Source organism: Ambystoma mexicanum, chromosome 2q (genome assembly GCF_040938575.1).
Source record: "Ambystoma mexicanum isolate Mex_15411 chromosome 2q, UKY_AmexF1_1, whole genome shotgun sequence".
Taxonomy (NCBI): Eukaryota; Metazoa; Chordata; class Amphibia; order Caudata; family Ambystomatidae; genus Ambystoma; species Ambystoma mexicanum.
The window spans coordinates 1,073,381,477-1,073,401,899 of NC_090924.1; the positions used below are offsets into that span (position 1 = coordinate 1,073,381,477).

Below are 20,423 nucleotides of genomic sequence, written 5' to 3' on the forward strand. Positions count from 1 at the left end.
TTATTTGTTATGCGCCTACACACAAGTGTTTTACGGCGCAACCAGGCAAGGGTGGGGGAACCAAGAGAGGACAAGATAATCAATCTTGCTCGGCCTAGTGTCATTTAAATTGTGTAAGTGCGCAACAAGAAGTGCTGGGGAGAGGGTACAGGGCGAAGTGCACCCAGAGCAGCAGGGCCCTGGGTTAAGTGCAAGGAAGGCTGGGACTACAGGGGACAGTCCCAGCCTGATAGTGCAAGGATAGCCAGGCGGCAGTGCCAGATGGGCCAGGCGGCAAGTGCAGGAGGACTGGTCAGGGGGCTTAGTGTCCTGTAAGACTCAGAGGACAGTGAGCAGCCAGTCAGCAGATGGAGCAGGAGCAAGGGAAGGTTATCAGGGTAGAGGGAGCGAGAAAGAAGAGAAGAAAAGGAAGGTCTTCAGGAGTATGCAGAACGTAAGGAGATCTGGCTAAATGCAGAGAGAGGCAGGGAGGCCATTCCAGAGGGAGGCACCTACAGAGGGGAGGGATCTACCCCCCATTCTCTGTTTGGAGAAGTGACTCACCCGCAGAGTATTCGAAGTAGACTGGCGGTTGGCTCTAGGAGGAAGGTATTTAGGAAGAGAGAGTTGAAGGTAGTGAGGGCCACAGCCCCAGAAAGCCTCGTGGATGAGACAGAGGGACTTAAACCTGATCCTTGTAGGCACCGGGAGCCAGTGGAGGAATATCAGGGCCAGAGAGATGCATTCCCTGGACTTGAGGCCAATGATAAGTCATACGGTCCTGTTCTGGATGAGCTGAAGAGGGCAAAAGTAGATTTAGGCCGATGGAGAAAGAGGCTGTTGCAGTAGTTCAGCCTAGAAAAAAACAGGGCTCTGGAGATCGTGTGCTTCTGGGGGAAGGTGAGAAAAGGGACAATACCTCTGAGGATGTACAGCTGGAAATGTACCTTCTTGCAAAGTCTGTGATGTGTGGAGAGAAGGAGAGAGTGGACTCGAAGAATACTCCAGCAATTTTTGCGTCACAAGAGGGTGAGGGCAGAGGACCCAAGGAGGGCAGCTAGAGTGAGAGAGGAAAAGCGGGTGCGGGTGCAGGGGTCCCAAAGAGAAGGATCTCAGTCTTACTGGCACTAAGGCAGAGATTGTTAGAGGCGCACCATGCCTGAATAGCGGATAGACAGTCAGGGATGAGCGAAGAGGAGGAGGAGGCAGAGGGTAGCCTGAAAGAGAGCTGCAGGTCACCTACATCCACATAACACTGAAAGTTAGAGGAAAAGGTAGAAATCAGGAGGGCCAAAGGGGCCAGATAGACCTTGAAGAGCCAGGAGGAGAGGATAGAGCCGTGGGGAACGCCACATGTGGAGAGAGAGGTAGTTGAGACAAAATACCCAAGCTGAACCTGGGAAGGTCAGTCCAGGAAGAAGTAGGTCAGCCACACCAGAGCCAGATCCATGATGCCCAGGGTCTCGCAGAGACGAGTAATCAGGATGTTGTGGTTGACTGTGCCAAATGCAGAGGAAAGGTTGAGGAGAATGGGGAGAGAGAGGGAGAACTACAGTCAACATCAGGAGTGCAGTTTCCATGCCTCGGGCTGTTCTGAAGCCAGACTGTTGGTCATGGGGACAACCACTTGGTCATGGGGACAACCACCAGATTCAGTGTGAAGGGTTAGCTAGGAGATAGCCAACTTTTCCAGACGTTTGCCTAGAAAAGGAGTGATAGAGATCAGGCAATAGTTTGCCGGAATGGAGGGGTTGGCAGAAGGCTTTTTTAGTAGGGGGTGCACAAGGGAGTGCTTGAAAAGAGACGGAAAATATCTAGTGGCGAAACATTGATTACAGAAATCGGGCACGGCTGGAGCGAGAGAACCAATGTTGTCCTTAAGGGTTCTAGAGGAGTGAGGTATCACCTGTTTGGATGCGACTTTCATAGACCGGACTTGTCTGGAAACATCATCAGGTGTTAAAGGAGAGAGGGAGAAGAGAAGGAGAGGAGAGGGGGCAGCCAAGGAGGGCCTGAGAGAGGTAGAGGGATAGAAATTAGATGAGGAGGAGAGTGCAGACAGGATGTCCAGGGTTTAAGTGGTGAACTGAGAAGCCAGAGCCCTGCTGAGGGCCTGCGTAGGTGGAGAGGAGGTAGAGAATGCAGCAGGATTTGCCAGCTCCTTCCAGATTTTCAAAGGATAGGCTGTGTTGTTAGACGCCGCAGAGAGGCAGGCTTGAATATGGACCCTCTTCTTAGTGAAGATGGAGAATCTGTATTGCCTTTGGAGCAGGCGGCACGCCAGTTAGTCAGTGGGTGCACCCGAAGCTCCCCACTTCTGTTCAGCCACTCTGCACTTGTGTTTTAGAGTGGCCAGATTGGAGTCTTACCAAGAGTTGCACTTGGTGGTAGGCTACAGGTGGATCCCCGTGACAGGGGCAAGGATCTCCAGAGTGTCAGAGATGGAAAGGTGAAGGTTGGAAAGAACTGTGTCAGTATATGAGTCAGCTGCAGGAGTAGGTGGGGGAAAGAAAATGGAGGCAAAGGTGGCCACTGACACTCGCTTCATAGGTCAAATGACCGCTAAGGAAGATGGCAGTGCTTATTGGGCCTTTGCCAAGGGGACAGGATGCTTCAAGTGAGAAGAAAGAAGAAAGTGGTCAATCCAGGAGAGAGGAGTAGTGAGAGGATTAAAGGGGGCATGTCTGAAGAGATGAGAGCATCCAAGGTGTGTCCGGCAAAGTGAGTCGGGAAAGAGGGTAGAACGGAGAGGGAAAGAGAGTCTTATAGGTTGTGAAAAAGCCCAGTGGATTCTGGGGAGTCAAGGTGGATGTTGAGATCCCCAAAGAGGAGAAGCTGGGAGGTAGAGGAAAGGAGAGAGGAAGTGAGGTCAGTCCATTCTGAGAGGAAGAGGGTCACCTGGCCAGGTGGCCTGTAGATGATTGCCACGGCCAGACAGAGGTCTGGAGAAATAGAGAGCCCAAAAGAGGAATAAGCCTGTGTGGGGATGATGGAAGCAGGGACCCACTCTGGAAAGATCAGGGCCACTCTGTTTCCAGGCCTATTCTTCCTGGGCCCAAAGAGGATTTTGTAGGCTTCAGGGAGGAGTGTGTCAAAACCTGGGACAGAGCTGGCCTTGAACCATGTCTCAGTAAGAGCTAGAACATCCAGGTCCAGGATTTCAAGGAGGTGGCAGATGTCAGAGGACTGTTTGACAGCAGAACGAGAGTTAAGAGTAGCCACGTGGAGTAGGTTGCCACTTTTGAAAGACTTCCGAGGAGAGGGTACATGGGCAAGGAATACCCATCAGAAGTTGCTAAGGAGCCAGAGAGGTTGAAGGAGGAGGCAGCAAAGGAGCTAGAGAGGAAGTAGATGGCAAGGGAGCCAAAGAGGAGGAGGACGGAGGTGACCAAGGAGTCAGAGAAGCAGTAGATGGCATGGGAGCCAGAGCAGTAGAAAAAGGATGTGGCAGAGGAGCCAGAGAAGTGGTAGCAGGAATCGCATGAGAAAGAAGGCAGTCAATGAGGCAAGGGAGGTGCTTATCAAATAGCAAGAGATTGGGCTGAGGGCCCTGGACCATGACCGTGCTTAATGATGACTCTGGAGGACTGGAAGGAGGCCAAGAATACCTCCTATCGGGTGCCACCATTAATGGGAGAAGAGGAGGAAGAAGAGAGAAGTGTGTCCATATGAAGGTTCGATACGTCGGGAGATTTAACAACAGTGAGGATGTCTTTGTGACTCTGTTTGGATGAAGCACCGACCGGGGTGTCCGCAATGGCAAGGTCTGGATTGGAGACCGGGGTCTCCTTCGTGAGCTTCTTGTTTCCAGTCTTAGTGAGAAGAATAGGATGAAGGATAGAAAAGCAGTGAGAGAAGATGAGAGAAATTGAGAGCACCATAGTGGGTTTGACAGAGGAAAGAGAAAAGGCAGGCGAGAGGAGGAGAAGAGAAGGAAACACTGCACAGAGCTATGCCACACAGGGTGCACAAGAAGGGAATATGGGAAAAAAGAGGGGGCAAACAGGAAACAACGGGCAACAACAGAGCGTAGGCAAAGACAAGTAGCAAGGGTAGCAACAGGCAGTGAGTGGAGACAACAGTGGGAGCTGACCAGGTTCAGCTCAACTTAGAGAGGAAAGGCCTGGAGGACAACAGTAATGATCACAGGGAAAGAGGGAACCTAAAGAAGAGGATAACTGCATGGTGGACACAGTTGCAGAGACACAGAAAACAAGGTACGGCAAAACGGGAAAGGGATAGCCTAATGGATGCATAGCGACAGTGCAGGGTGAGATTTGCATTGAAATAATAATAATGATAATTTACCATGTATATAGCACTACGAACCCTAAGGTATCTTGAGCGCTGCTTATTATTACCCAAGGTGTGTGGTGCTAATTTATCAACCTCGCAAGGATGAAAGGCTGAGTTTGGCCTCTCCGATATTCTAACCTGCGTCAGCAGGCTCTGCACAGATATCAAAGTGAGCGCTCTACTCGCTGTGCTATCGGACCGGCATAAGTAAGCAGTTTAGTAGGACGTAGTAATGGCTTTGCCACCCGCCCGCACCCGTCTTACCTTGCCATCGCTGCTGGACAACGACTGCACTGCATGCTCGCACTCTGTATTCCGACCCCTTTGTCTCCAAACACCTGTGTCGCAAAACACCACGGCCTTGTACTGCAAGGGCTTTTTGACTTTCTCAGTAAGTAGGGACCCCACACCCAATTCCTAAAGCCAGCGGCAAGTGGGGCTTTTTTTTAGTGTCTCCATTAAGTATTGACTGTTTCAGAGCTCTTTAACATTATCACCTAATTTATAAAGACGTCGCTACAGCTTTCTAGACGATAACGAGAAATAGAGAGCAGAGCTAAGGAAGCAGAGTGCGCCCAGGTAGAATTTCCTTTTGTAAGGACAGACCACCTCTCTGATAATATGCGCAATGGATGATAAAGAATGATATGAATTGAATGTGTACTGTAACAGGAATCCAATGAAGGTCCCGACGAACCAAAGATACTGGCTGACCATAGGGGATACCGATGGCTAGTCGAACTGCAGCATTCTGCAGCACTTGCAAACGATTTAGTAGACAAGAAGGCTGAGCTAACAAAGTAAAATTACAATAGCCAAGGCTGCCATTTATAGTGGCAGCAATGACCAGAGCATGAAGGATAGCAGGAATAAAGGAAATAACCTTTTTCAACTGATTCAGTTTAACATAAGCCTGCACTGCAAGTGGCACACATATTTGCCACAGGTGGAAGTGTGGCCAAGATGTTAATGCCAAGATTTTTTGCTGATTTGGCTGGGGCAGGCAACAGGCCTACTGTAGACCACCAGAAATCAGTGGTCCATAGAGAAGAAGCAGAAGGAGGGTCCACTAGTGGGACTTCGGTCTGCTCTCTGTTAAGATTCAGCCTGTTTTGTCCTGTCCAATCACTCACAGCTTCAAGGCAGTACCTGAGGAGAGCAGCTGTACCCTTGTGTTTAAGGTCGAGCCTAACCAGTAGCTGGGTGTCATCAGCAAAGGAGTAAAACCAAAAACCATGTGAGTAGATAAGGCTGGCCAGGAGCTGAATATAGATGTTGAAAAATAGCAGGCATAATGGGGAGCCCCTGAACCGAACAGAAATGGGGCACATTTAAATAAAGATAGGGAAACAGATTACAAACCAGATGACAGAAAAGATGGAAACCAGTCAAGTACCAAACCTGAGATAACAGCTTCTTCCAATCTAACCAGGGTAGCATAATCAATAGTGTCAAAGGCGGCAGAGAGATCCAGCAAAATTAGTCTTGCAACACCACCTTGATCACGAATAAGAGTGAGATTGTCAACACAGATACCAAAACCAATTTGGAAAGGGTCAAATATGTTAAAGGTTTGAAGAAAGGACATTACCTGAGGTGTAACCACAACCTCAAATAGCTACAAAAAGAAAGGATGCAACAAAATAGGTAGATCATTTGAAAGAGGAGAGGTGTCAAGTGCCAACTAAAACAGAAATAATTTTGTATTCATGTAAGTGTCCACATTAGTTGTGAAACAGGCATATACACATATAATTATCCTACAAACAGAACTAAACATACAACAACAATGAAAGAGAGCCTTCATGGTTTTTGCTCTGCTATGTAGCATGTAGTCGTAAGTGTGGCAGTTTAGCATAGAATCTACTTTCCTCTATTATCAAAGGCTGCTTGATGTGTCCGAAATTGTTACTGGGACGAAGAGGCATTGACTGTTTTTCAGGGAGTACCCTCAATATCCATGCTCATTTCTCATTCAGTGGCGATTTTCCAAACTCAGAGAAATGGGCTAGAAATACTTCCATAGCGACACATACATGTAAAATGTCATGTATGAAGGCCAAATCTCGCCCATTCTGAATGCGCTGCCCATAAAGTAAAACTGAAATACTTTATAGCTTTATGTGATGTATAGTTATTGCAAATCCAGTTAAGCCCCCTAAATCACTAGATGTTATAAACAAAACAACGTCCGTATTATGGTGGGTTTCAAGCATGCTAAGAAATAAACCATCCTTCTGTAAATTGGCACCTGCCTATAAAATAATTGTATTAATATCATAACCATTTAATTTAGTGGCTGCATATGAAAGTGATTTGGCAAGTGGTGTTCTTGGTAACTTGGCTGGTTCTCTAAACCTGCTGCCTGCTGGGAACGATCCTACAAAACCAGCTCACACCGCGAAAGCTGCCGCAAAAGTGGTTGGCAAGTGGTGTTCTTGGTGACTTGGCTGGTTCTCTACTACTTGCTACCTGCTCATTTAAGTCCACCTGGAGGTGGGACTTGGAAACATGCTGCCTGCTGGGAACTACCCTACAAAACCAGCTCACACCATGAACGTGCTTGGCAAGTGGTGTTCTTGGTGTACTTTAGTGGGCTTTGAGGGCTCCATATTCATCTGTTTCCCCAAAAGAAGAAAGAAATCAGCTCATCTGAATGAAAAAATCAAATGCGCTCAACTGGAGGCGGTGAGCAAAACCTGGAGTGCTGGAAGCTCTCACACAAGACTGCAGGTGAGGCAACGTTGTCAATCCCTGTTAACTAGTGCAATCCAGGCAAACATGAATAACCCTTCCCTAAAACAAATGCGTTTATCATTTGCGGCTAAAACTCCAACAAATATATCCCCCGATAAACTGCACTCGCACCAACTGAACACTGAGAACTCTGGGAGGAAAGAGGTGGGGAATATTTACTTTAATGGAGTACCCATGGGTGACGGGGAGCGAGAGCGAGGAGAATCTCCTGTGCCTCAAGCTAGGACAGCTGCGGCCCAGAAAAGCCCCTCGCTCCCCGGCCATGGACTAATACCATACTCAAATGCAGAAATACAGAGTCCATTTCTAAATCAGGAAGGGGAGCCCTTACCTGGCGGCGCGAGTGAGTGTGGTTCCCCAGCTTGCATTCCTCAGGGGGCGTGTCCCCGCGTTGGGAAGGCACCCGCTGAGACAAACGAATCGACATCGGGAGTTGTGCCATCTGCGTACGTCTCTCCCGCACGGCATGAGCTGTTGGCGAGTGCTACCTCCCTCGCGAGCCTGGGAGTTGTGGTTCCTCCGCCCAAGAGGAATTAATAGAACCTATAAAGGAGTCTAACCAGGAAAAGGACTTGGAATTACTTGAGATAGTTTACCATCCCCACGATGGGTTACAAAGTGACAAATGTGCGCTGCAAAATAAAACAATTTTAGAAATAACAGATCTAAGAACTGAAATCCGCTAAGCCCCCATCTGCAGGTTTTAATTGGGAGGACTTGGAAAATGGGGACGTCTTTGAAATTCTACCAAAAGAATCCCTTGAAGGGAGGATGTTAGAGCTCTCCGCCCAGGCGATCAGTGGAAATAACCCAATACAGGATACAATATCATTTAATTTTCCACCAACAGAAACCAAATTAGAAAGCCCTGTTAAAAAGGGCATTAAGAGTCCCCAGAAGATTTGAAAGGAAGAACATCGGCTTGAGGACCTTTCTACGACTCCACCATCGGGCGACTTGAGCAATTCCAAATTGGCAGATAAGTTGATAAAAGACATTTCCGCCCTGACTGGGAAAATTGCACGGGAAAAAAGGAGGAGCCTATCATTCATAAATGATAAAATTGCAGCTCTTGAGAAGGCTCCCATAAAGATGGGCAATTTCCCGGATCCTCTGAATAAGAGCATTCAAACCCCAAAAAAAACAAACGACTCCCCTGCAGCTATTGCAGCAAGCTCTGAAGACCACCAATTTGCTAAATGGGAGGCGATTTACCAAAAGGATCGTATGGAAACCTCTTCGTGCAGCCAGCCAACTGGTATTGCCTAAAAAAGGGGCCTCTCCAGTTGGCCAAGAATCAAAAGATCCTAGCCCCCCAAGGATTCGGAAACCAGACACTGAAAGAACAAACGAGTGGGGCCCCAGCAATGGGGGCTGATGATGAAATCCCCCCTTATACTAGCTTTTCAATTTTCAATGGAGGAGTGGGTCAAGTCCAACCACAGGATACTCGACCTAAGCAAAAAAGGGGAAAGAAATCCAAAAACTTAACTGGACCTCGTAAGCAGCATGGCTCAAGGGCCTTTTTAAGAAATATAAGGACCCCACCAAATCTTGAGACAACTCAATGTGCCAAAAGATCAAGAAAGGAACTGGCACTAATAAGAAGTCAACAAGATGAAAATAAGCCTTCAACATTGTCACAAATTGTAATGGTCACGGATGACTCTTTTACATCAGATGTCTGTCTAAGCAACCTAATTGAAGTTATGCAAGATAAAGAAGAAGACAATAATTGGGACAGTTTTAATTCAGCGGATTGGGAGCAAATGGATGACCCAGCGAAGGCAAACACCAAGGCCCGAAGAGCAGCCCTCGGCTTTCCCTGACCCCAAACAAACACTGAAGGATAAACAAGGGAAGCCTATTAAGAATGACATCCAGACTGCCCCAAACCAACCAAAAGACGAAGCCATTTTCTAACACTGCATGAGAAAAGGAAAATGTTTAAAAAGTGAAATCCCAAAAGCTAAGGGCGTTATTTTTAAACCCAATGATAAGAAAAAGACGGATGAAACAGAAAACAGAAAGATTAGTCCCTCGAAGCAGAAAGCGGAGAACAGAAGTGAAAAAGTTCTAAAACTACAATTGGAAAAAACTTCAAGGAGTGCCAAAGGATTTATCTTAAATCGAGAAACCGTGATGACTACACTCTGGCAGATCCCAATGCTTAGATTTATGTCCTCAAACAATATTATTATTGTGGAATTTCCAAATGAAAAGAGAATGGACTTAGTAATCCTTCATGAGAGGACAGAAACGATAAAAGAAGCTCTACTAGAAATGAAAGTAAAGCTACAGAATCTGGGATATGAGTTGTTGGAGTGGAAAAAAGACAAAAGCTGCTGTAAAGAGTCAGGAAACAAGCCCGCACATTGCCTCATGGAACACCCGTGGCTTTAGTCATGTGTTTTCAAGCGCGGACAATTTTCAAGGCGCCTATGAAATAATTTGCCTACAAGAGACCTGGTTACGAGAAAAACCAATATGTGAAGCTACGAGGTTTAAATAAACCCAGCAAAAAAGGGAATTACTGGTCGCCCTTACGCAGGCTTGTTAACGATGATAAAACTGATTAAATGTATTCGGATAACTGAGTACCTGACTCCGAGCCCTTTTATACAAGTGCTGAAAATGAAATTAATGCTAGAAGCAAGGGAAGCCACTATCCTCCTAATCAATGTCTATTGGAGTGAAAATAAAGGGCTGAATAACAATTTCATAGCAAAAATCGAGAATATAATCGATAAATCCATGATCGAAGAACCGGAACAATCTATTGCTTTATGTGGCGATCAAAACATCAAACTTCTGAAGAGCAAAGGTAAAAGTGAGATCCCAATCCTTTTGGGCAAAAAAGAATAGATTCGGAAGCAGGCAATGGAAGGCCGATCCATGAGGATGTTTATGGAGCTATTAAAGGTGATCTGAGAGGTGGTGACACCTGGTTCTGTGCAAGAAATAGTGCATGTTTGGAATATTGTTTTGTTTCAAATAACCTATGGGACAATATTAAAACTTTTGAAGTAAAAAAGCAACTTAATAGCGATCATGCCCTCCTCAGTATAGAAATCATTTTCATGGGGAAGGTTCAAGAGAAACTCAAAATAACTCCCAATGAAGAATGCTGGGGGCAAAATTGAATCAGAATTAAGGAAAGGAATCTAGTCGACCTAATCAAGGGTTATAAGAGGCAAGCATCAGAAAATCCAGAAGATGTCGATTATGGATGGCTCTTGGTGGACTATCAAATTAAACAAAACCCAAAAAAGATCGATGAAATAAAAAGTAATCACACTTGGTTGAAAAGAGAAAAGAACATTGAGCACTGTTAAGGCTCCTTCGGAAAGAACCTTTCCCAGAAAACCAGGAAGCAATAAGAAAATGCAAGCAGACCTATACGAATTGGCTCAAGATGACAAGAGCAAGTAGACTACCACTAGATGGAGAGAAAATGCTTGATGACATCAATTCTTGTAATCCAAGATATCTTTGGGGTGTAATCAATAACTGAAAGGATCAAGTAAGACAGTTGGGTTAGGCACTATACTTCCCTTTTTGCTAAGACGGAGAGCCTGGCTCACCGAACACAGCAAACAACCAATCAATCGTGGTCGATAAAATTTGACCCCACAGAAATACATGAGATGATTGGTAAGCTAAGTTCATCTAGGGCAGCAGGACCTGACGGCATCTCTAATCAAATTCTAAAAGAAAGTAAGGGCAGATTTCATCAATTTACTATTTGAACAAATAGTAAAAACCAAAACTCTCCCATTAACATGGAAAGAAGCCATTGTGGTACCCATTTATAAAAAGGGAGATCGCAGTGACCCCAGGAATTGCAGGCCCATAGCCCTTCGGGACTCTATAGGGAAGCTCTTTGCCTCAATATTACTACGCGACCTGAAGAAATGGGCATTACAAGAGAATATCTTAGACAAGAGACAATCCACCGTCATGAGTGGAGTGGGCTCCTCCTTAAATGTATTCATTCTGAACTTGTTGATAGCAAAGGCACTTGAAACACAGAGTAAAGTATATTTGGGGTTTATTGACCCCGAACAGGCTTTTGACTGTATAAATCGAGAATGATTATGGAAAAAATTGGAGAAATGGGGGTGCCCCGGTAGATATTCTGGAAACAATTCAAGCCTTGTACTCAGAGACATCTATTCAAATCCAACTTACTAGAGATGGCATTCTTACTAAGAAAATAAGGACTTTTCGGGGAATTAAGCAAGTATGTGCCCTCACGCCTTTCTTGTTTGTGCTTTATCTGGCGGACATGATTGGTTCACAGAATCAAATTAGAGCTTTTCCTCCAATAATAGAATAGGGCACAATTCCATGGATTTTAAATGCAGACGATTTAGTCTTTGTTGATCTAACACCAATCGGACGGCAACGAAGGCTGAATGCATTCAAAATATACTTGGATATGAACAATATGAAAATCAATGTCAACAAGTCAAAGATGATGATCATGCAATCAGACAATAAACCAATAAAAAAAGAGGAGCAACCTTTACATGGAAAATAGATAATCGTCAGCTGGAATCAGAAGACTCCATCCTCTATCTAGGAATTTGTATCAATAAGAACATTAAAGAATCTGGCATTATTCATTAATTAGGGAAAAACTTGCAAAACTGACAAATCAAGGAAGAGCACTTTACCATCGATTTGGCACCTATTCCCTGAAACCAATTGCCATCTTTTTTAAGCAAAAAGTAATGCCTGTGATAACCTATGGAGTGGAAGCACGCCTAACTCTGCCTTGGAAAACCTGGGAAGTTTGTGAAGCCTTCTTCTGGAGGAAAATACTAAGATTACCGAATGCTGTTTCTCCAGCGGTAATACGATATGAGTAAAGACTGCAATCCTTAACATCAATTGTACTTTGGAAGACCCTATCATTGTTCCAGAAATGTATCATTGATAACCACTCAGGCCCTTTTGAGATATTCAAAGGGATGGCAGCAAACAAAATTAAAAATCTTTCAAGATGGAAAGATCATTGAAAAGAGTACCTGATAAACTTGGGAACTGACTGTGATACTCTAAAGAATAATCCAAATAAAGTAAAACAGGCTATCTTGATAAGAGATTGGATAGGAACGATTGAACTAAAACATCAGAGTAAGATGTGTCTGAATATCATGTGGGAATGTCATACGGTCAATGAACTGCCTGGTTACCTGACAAAATTTCCCTCAGCATACTTTAGAGATTTGTTGTTGAGGTGCAGGCTAAACATCCTACCATCGAAGGAATTATTTCTGGCTAGGAAGCTGAGAACGGCCCAAGAAGCAGTGTGTCGCTTTTGTGAAGACCCAGAGATGATTGAATCTAAACATCTGTTTCTGCTTTGTCCAAAATTAATTGAAGAGAGATGTATGGCTCTGCAGTTTTTACAGTTGGATTTTGATCGATATGGAGAAGACCTCACCTGTGAGAGAATTCTGACGGCTACGAAAATAGGGAAAACAATTGACACTTTGAAATTTCTCAAGAAATTATTGAAAGTTATTAACATTTTTCTGTAAGTAAGGAACGAAAAGTCAGTGCAGTTTTGCTTTCATTTGTGAACTCATGTTTAAAGGTTGGAATTTATACAACCATTAAAACTTTAATTTAAAAAAAAGAAAGTGATTTGGTCTGTGGCTCTTACAAGGAAGGGATATTCCAGGGATGGCTCCTAAATTTCTTAGTGACATGTGTGACATGATAACTGAAATGACCTGAAATAATCTATTCCACTCTCACATTGCATAGCCGGTTTGTTTCGTGCATTTTTTAAACCCACTATGATATTGGTGGTGTTTGGTATACAGACCTCACTGGTCCCATCAGAAGAATGTTGGCTCCACTACACGGATGATCTCCACTGTCGGAGAGATGCATATGGGCTTGTTGCATCCTTGAGTGACGTTGGTCTTGGCTTGGTAACACTATGTAAGAAACAGTGCTGCTCTATCAGGCAATGGCATGATTCTCCTATGGAGCAACAGTGTAAGGCGTTCCTTTAATGGCTGCATACCCATAGTGCTTTGCAATGTGGCTCTTACCAGAAGGTGAACTTCTAAAGATGGCTACAAGGTAGCGCTCTGTCTTGGGTGGCTTGTTTACTGAAATGATCTAATCTACTCTCACATTATTAAACATGTATTCCTATTTTGGAATGCATTTGGTCTGAAGAGATTTTGAGGTATGCTGAATTTAGATCAACTGGGCATTGCAGGCTTCTTTGAAAATGAGGGTGGCCATGTTAAGATGGCAAACAGATGTGCTTCATATGTGAGGATTTGTGCTGGGAATAGAGAAGTCAGGTGGAAGGACATTCAGCACCAGCCTCCAGTGCAGGTAGTGTGCCCCATACAGATTGTGTACGTGATGTGATGTGGTTGCACATCAGAGTCATGCTTAACTACCCCAATACAAGATTCATTGCTTGCCTGCTGCTTTAGGCAGATGTTTTTCTTTATGGGCTGTTAAACATTAAGAACGCCCTAGGGGGCTCTACTTCACGATTAATGTATTTGCATGGATTGTAAAGTGGCAATCTAAAAGATGAATGGGTGATTTGAATATGTTCTAAGAATCTGCATTACACGACCACATCACCAATCATGTGAGGCATGCCCTAAAACAAGTAAAAGCAAGGGGATTGATAATCAACGTGAATCAATTAGTCTACTCGTGTTAGCATGAAACACAAACATCCAGATGTTGAAGTGAGTGGGAGCTATCGGGAGTGGCGTTCCATTACTTATATCGAAAATCAAAAACTGGTACATGCCAACAACATAAAAGTAGGTCTAGCACCCCCAGCCTATTCAACAACACCCCCACATAATCCCATCTCATGCCCCCACCATACACATTACAAATTAAAATACATATTTTTATTAAATTCAGGGTTGCACAATCATACGACACTAGAGCGTTTTTCCTTTCATAGTTGTTACAGGCTATGTGAGATTATTCACTGGTCCCTGTGGCGAAATTAGCAAAAGCATATAGTTATGAACAAGAAGGTCATCGGTTCGAGGCTGCCCTGCAGTGTCATATAGCTGGGGGAATGCATATTATATAAAAATTCTGACTTTAATTGTTGTATGTCTGCAGTGACCACCCTCCTCTTCCCAAACCCGGGACGTGGTTTTTAATTAAAAACACTCTCGGGACAGGGGGACAGAGGGCTTAATACCGGGACGGTCCTGGCAAAACTGGGACCTATGGTCACCCTACCTTTTTTAACTTGAAGCATACCTCATCACTTACCATAGCAGTTGCAGCTACACTGATATCTTTTGGCTGTACATTTAGGATGCCTGGGGGCATAGCCCGAATATATCTAGCTGGCTTCATCTTAGCCTCGGGAACATGGAGGAAGTCCTGCTATCTCTCCTCGCACTGCACCTCCCCCTGTGCTTTTTGGAACACTTGCCAAGTAATCCCACCTTAAATGCACAAATGCTGTGGCTGATGAAGGTCCAGGCCATTTGCAAAGGTTAATAGTAGCTCTGTGGGGTTTGTACCACTGGGCAGTTGTAGGGCCTTGGTGACTGGTCACTTGCACTATTGCAATGCCCAAATGATACTGCAAGTGTCTCACAACCAGGGAAATCGATTATGTCCAGGCTGCTTGAGCATAGAAAGAGACAGACCATATCATACCACAAGTAAGCACGTAACTATATCTATCAGCATTGACTACCCATAGGTAAAAGAAAAGTGTAGACAAGTAGATAAGAGAGGCTGACCTGATACACAGTGTGTTGTTGACAGAGCAGACCAACATGAGATGTGTCCGCTACTGTGACAGAGAAACGAAAACACTCCAGAATTGACAAGTGAAGCTGCACCTGCTTCGGGATATTAATGAGAATGAGAAAAATAAATTATATGTACTGTACAATGTGACATAATAGCACTAGCAATATATATAAGAGACTAATGGCCTTGAGCACAGTATGTAATGCGCGTCACAGAAATAGTAGTGATAGACGCTGTGCTCTCCATTTATGTTTCCAGATGCAAGAGTGAAGTACATGGACTCTATCCTTGATGAGATTTTCACAGGATGTGAGAATACTCATAGGTGATATAGCACTATACATGTAACATTGCTGAGCAGTCAGCTGATGCTATGTTTTTGGACTTGTTGCAGGCAGTTGTCGGCGGAGGCCGACATATACATTTCTCCCGCGCCGCAGTTCAGGGCCTAATCATAATGGCCTAAAAGCAATCAAGCCTAAAGTTATAAGGCTGGTTCCCAGCTATTACTGTGAAACAAATAAATGGTATTAGTCAGAATATGCATATGACGAATAGGTAGAGAATACATCACCTTTGATTAGTAAAGAGGGTTTGAAGATTGTCAGACTCCTTGTAGCACTGCAAAAGAGTGTTTGGCCGAAAGTAATAAGGCAACACAAAAGATAGCACCCAGGGTAAAAGAAGGTTAAGTAGCCCCTGAAGAAGTTCTACTGATTGATGCAGATTGAATAAGAATGAAACATATTGGGTGAGTAAAGGGTTAATAGATTGTTAACAAAATCTATGGATTAATTGTAAGATTTGCACATTTTAGGTGTTATAGTGACACTGGTTAAAGTTGAGCACTTTGTATTGCACTTTAGTACTGTCGATTTTGGGTTTCCCATTGTAGGGTTATTTTAAAATAGGAATGATTGTATTTTATGCTGTTTTATACGTTTGCAACTGTACCTTCTGTTGAAGATGAATTCGCTGGGTGCGTACTGATTGAGCAAATGTTTATTAAATATTCGTAGCCAATCTGTCTGTTATTTTGAGTAATCTATACTCTACATACGTCAGCAATCCAAGTTTTTTAAATATATATACTAACCTGTCTGAGTAACATTAGATGATAACTAATTGAACTTTAGAAATTTGCTGTCTCATAGATAATAAGTAGAATTTAAGATCATCCCCAGCGACTTCACTTTAAGTTGGGTAGTAACACTGAAACCTGATAAAGACACAGGGCGTTAGGACTTTTTCCAGGCGCAAAGATGGAGGTGCAATATTCAAGATCTAAGTCTTATCCTGGTTTAGGACTGCGTCTCAATCACTATGATCAGTGGGAGTAACACACTCTCAACCCTTCAATTTAAGTACATTCCCTCAGGAGCCAGAGACTTCAGTTATTGGGGCTCCGAGCAATAGAAGAAACTTCTGAGGTCTCCACATTTGTAACTACCATCATTGCTTCAGCGTGTTACTTAAAATATGTTGCTTTGTGGATAGTTTCTGCCCTGCAAGAGCTTTTATCCGTGTGCATTGATAAGCGACAAGAGGCATTCTTTCTGTGCTGCATGCGATTTACATCTCTTTCCATAGTTATTGAACTGCCCTTGATGAGAACTCACAGCCCCATCGTACTCAAACCCTCGTAGGTTTAAAGCCATCACCTACAAACATATTTACTCATAAATAACCCTAGAATCCAATGAGTGCCTTTGAATTCCATTTCTCACGGTTTCCCATAATTGGTCCTTCACGTTCCATTTAATGTCCCGCTCTCTCAATTTCCACAGACCGTTCATTGAAAAGTTCACTGAGTGGCGTTAGTTCTCCTACTGCCAAGAGTTCATCTCTGCCAATATTTGGGATCCAGAACTGTAAAAAAGAAATGCTTCCTTAGTGTGTCCCCACAGACATTGGTATGACCCCTCTCCCCCCTAAACATCAGGTTGACAGTTTATCGGTTCCATTTCACAAGAATCCTCACAAAATGGCTCTTTGGAGAATGACTATCTCCAGACTAACTGAAATCAGCACCCAGGGCAGCTGTGTCCGCGCCTCTGAAAACTCAGGATGTGTGCATATTAGCTGGCCTCTCACTCACCCCCTGCATTGCCCTCTAAATTTGGAATTCCACTGGATAATGCCATTTTGCCCTCTCCCATGTATCCCTGGTTGCACCATGAACATTCTCACTTTGTTATTTGGTTCATTGTGCCATCTTGTTTATAATTTTTGTTTTTGTCGTACACTGGTTAATGCATCCCACACTAACCTCTTTACCTTCCCACCTAATTAAACAAAATTAAATTGGCGGCCCAGATATTGTGTCATTATTAGAATTATAATCACGCATGGAGTGGGCTGTGCATCTGGGAACGTGCTGCAGTCCTTGGTAAAAGCCTGGCAGGCTATTGCCAGCTGATAAAACCCACCCACATGATGATTATTGACTAGCTATAAACCTCTATTATTAAACATTTCTTCAGTGTTAGTGACCTAAACAGTTGCAGTCCCTTATACTGTAATGCACTCAGAGTCTTTGCCCTTGGTCCATTTGCCGGCTGCTTCTTAGAGGGAATTATTCATACATTGATCGTTATGCTTCTGTTGTTTGGAACAAGTGTAATTGCTGAAATAGATGGGCAAGGACACGCTATGTTATTGAATTGATTGAGTTCAACTTTATATCATAATGCAGTCGAGTCTAATTCGTAGCGGCATGTTAGCGCGTGCATGCCAAAAACGGAACACAACCTGCTTCACACTGACACGAATTTGTTTTATCCATATTAATATGGTTAAAGCGTGCAATGGTTAAAGCGTGCAACCACTGAAAGTTAAACTGCACAATGATCCTCATATGAAGTGTCATTTGAAATGCTCTCAGGATTATGTACTCTTGCCAGAATTTCCACACAGAGAAAAGAAACCTCCTCCTTCCCGTAATAATGCTTTTGTTTCTGCACCAATGCTTAACAATCCATTCAGAGAACCTGTGTATTAATTGAACTGTTTTTGTTTACTTAGCCAACGAGTCCCAAATTCGGAAAAGCAGACTCGTATGAGAAATTGGAAAAACTAGGGGAAGGTTCCTATGCGACAGTGTACAAAGGGAAAAGCAAGTAAGTGATTTATGGCACCCTGTTCTGTGCATGTTTGTACCATATCAGTTATGACACAGATATGAAGTGCGTATGTTCAACGTATGTTCCGAAAGCTTCTTTGCTTGAAACCTGGAAACAGTTCTTTTAATCCCAGCACCTGCTCTTGGCCAAAATGCTCTGGTCCTCGTCAAATCTACCTCTGGATCCAATTGCAAATATGTTTCCTATAAAAGCCAACGGCACAGTGTGCCATCGAGAACCTGCCCCCTGGCATCCTGGGTCCTGCAACCTGGCCTCAGTTGCATTATGCGTGTCTCATGCTGTTCTGTGTACAGAACCGAATAGCTGGTGTACTGCAGCTCCATTAAACGACCAAGAGTTTCACTGGCGCTTTGTTCTGTGTCAAATAACGAACAGGAATGTAAACTTGAATTGAAATCCCTACTTTCATCAGTCCAACCTCCTAAGATCTGTAGGACGAGTATCCTTCAAAACATGGAGCTTTTTTCTGGGGCATGACTATATGAACATTTGGAATTGGGTAATATCTTTTGGAAGTCGTGAGACCTCCTGGAAAGGCCTCTAAAAGTGATTGTGATGACATACTGGAACATTTTAATAATACATGAGTCTTCGCCTGCATTAGTTTTGTTTTCCAAATATTTCAATTTGGTCTCCATAGCAACTCCAGGCATCTGTACTGTAACTTGACTAATACTTCAAATAAATGAATGTACCGTATGGGACCACTGATTGTTGAAAGCCGCAAAAATGCAAGTTTTGCCAATGGAATGCCGTTTTTATGTAATGTAAATATGTTGTGCCAAATGGATACGTTCTTCTGTGAGTCTATGCAACGTTTTTCTGAAGTTATAAACCACAGGGTAAAATTGTATCTGGCCTTAGCAGAAGGCCAGAAACATGGAAAAAATACACTGATGTACAGAATATCTAAAACTAGTACAAAATACATGAAATAAAAAAGTGAAACTTTAACTAGAGAAACGTATGTGGCGGGTCAGAAGAAGGACACGGAAACTCTGAGGACTTTTTCCAAGATGTGTTTTTTAAAGACTAGGAATAAGGCCTAACTTGCCCTATTTCTATGGTGTAGTCCCTACATATTTTACTGAGGTGCTTGTCTGTCATTAGTGATTGCACAAAGGAATATATCTGCTGTCCAAAACGAATCCTAACTGACCCTACCACTATTTTAACCAAATAAGGTCAGGAGAATGACTCCCTTCTCCTGATGATTGAGTTTTAGACTTGTCTTCTTTTCTTAGAGTTCTTGCTAATATGCAATTCTTAGGCAGTCTCACATTATTCTCTGTACGAGTACATGTAGCTCCCTTATGGGACTGTTAACTTTTCTCTCCTCTTTTGTGTGGGCTTTCCTTGCCCTTTGTCGAATCCTTATGTCTGGGTTAAAGGGTTCTGAGTAATCTTGCAGACTGTACTTTCCTGTGGGTCTTTTGCTTTCTGGGTAATTATAGTGCACCTTTTCCTGGTATGGCCTGCCTTGTATATTGTTTACCCTAAGGGCTTCTGTGGTCTTCGGTTCACAATTTTCCCTCTCTGTTATGTTGCACGCTTTGCTTCTTGGATAATGTGTTACTTTCCTGTCTTCCCAGGGTAGAGATACCCAAATTCCATTGACCTTCCTCTTCAGGGTTTCTATGACTTCCTTTCTCATATTAATACAGTTCAAGTTCATCATGTTGTTTTCCAGTGTTCGTCATATTGCAGGGGAACATCTGTTGGGCCTGCAGATGCTTGCAACCTTCTATTTCCTTCTGTTTCCCTGTCAGCTCGCTTTCTATGGCGTCCACTTCTTGCAACTCTCTCTCAGCGTCTCGATACTGCTATGGCTACGAGGACTGTTTGTTGCTTCTTCCCTGTGGTGGTGTCGGTGTGATTGGATGGGCGGCCTGCCCACCACGATTTTTGGTTACACCATCACTGAGTTTTGCAATCCAGCCATCTCAGCTTCTCGCTTCTGAAACATGCCGGCCCCCAGTGTTTCCTTCTCCTGTTTTGAGCAGTTTGTGGGCTTTGCAGCTCGCTTCAGCCCTGCCTCTTTCAGGTTTTCTGCTTCTAAAGGCTCCCCCTGCCTGCATCCTCATATCTCTCTCTCTCTCTCTCTCTCTCTCTCTCTCTCTCTCTCTCTCTCTCGTTCGGAATGTCCTCCCTCTTCAACCTACTTGTTGCAGTTGATGGGAGACTTTCATTTAAAGGGACAACTTCTCTTGCTTTCTGGTAATGGCATAATTTAACTTTCTCTTCAGCCAAGTCTTAGAATTTGTAATTATCTTGTGTATTAGATAATCCAATTTATGCCATCACGTGCAGTGGGGTAGGGAGTTCCTCACAGGAACGGGATTCCTTGTCCCCTAAGGGGGAGTCTCTCCCGGTGAGGTCCCTCTTGCCTCGACCCCTATGGAGGGTGTTGTGGATTGGGCTTGCCTCCCTAGTCTCAGAGGGGTAGGGGGCTCCCCCTCAGGGAGA

At 43.9% G+C, this 20,423-nt stretch overlaps 1 protein-coding gene across 5 annotated transcripts in view; it reads left to right on the forward strand.

The window, feature by feature from the left end:
- Nucleotides 1-20,423, forward strand: part of CDK14 (cyclin dependent kinase 14) — a 2,372,392-nt gene that overhangs the window by 809,745 nt on the left and 1,542,224 nt on the right. For all 5 annotated transcript variants that reach the window (XM_069648415.1, XM_069648417.1, XM_069648419.1 and 2 more), the window contains one exon: nt 17,839-17,933. In XM_069648415.1, coding sequence (XP_069504516.1) covers nt 17,839-17,933 — 95 coding nt within the window. The remainder of the gene's footprint in view (nt 1-17,838; nt 17,934-20,423) is intronic.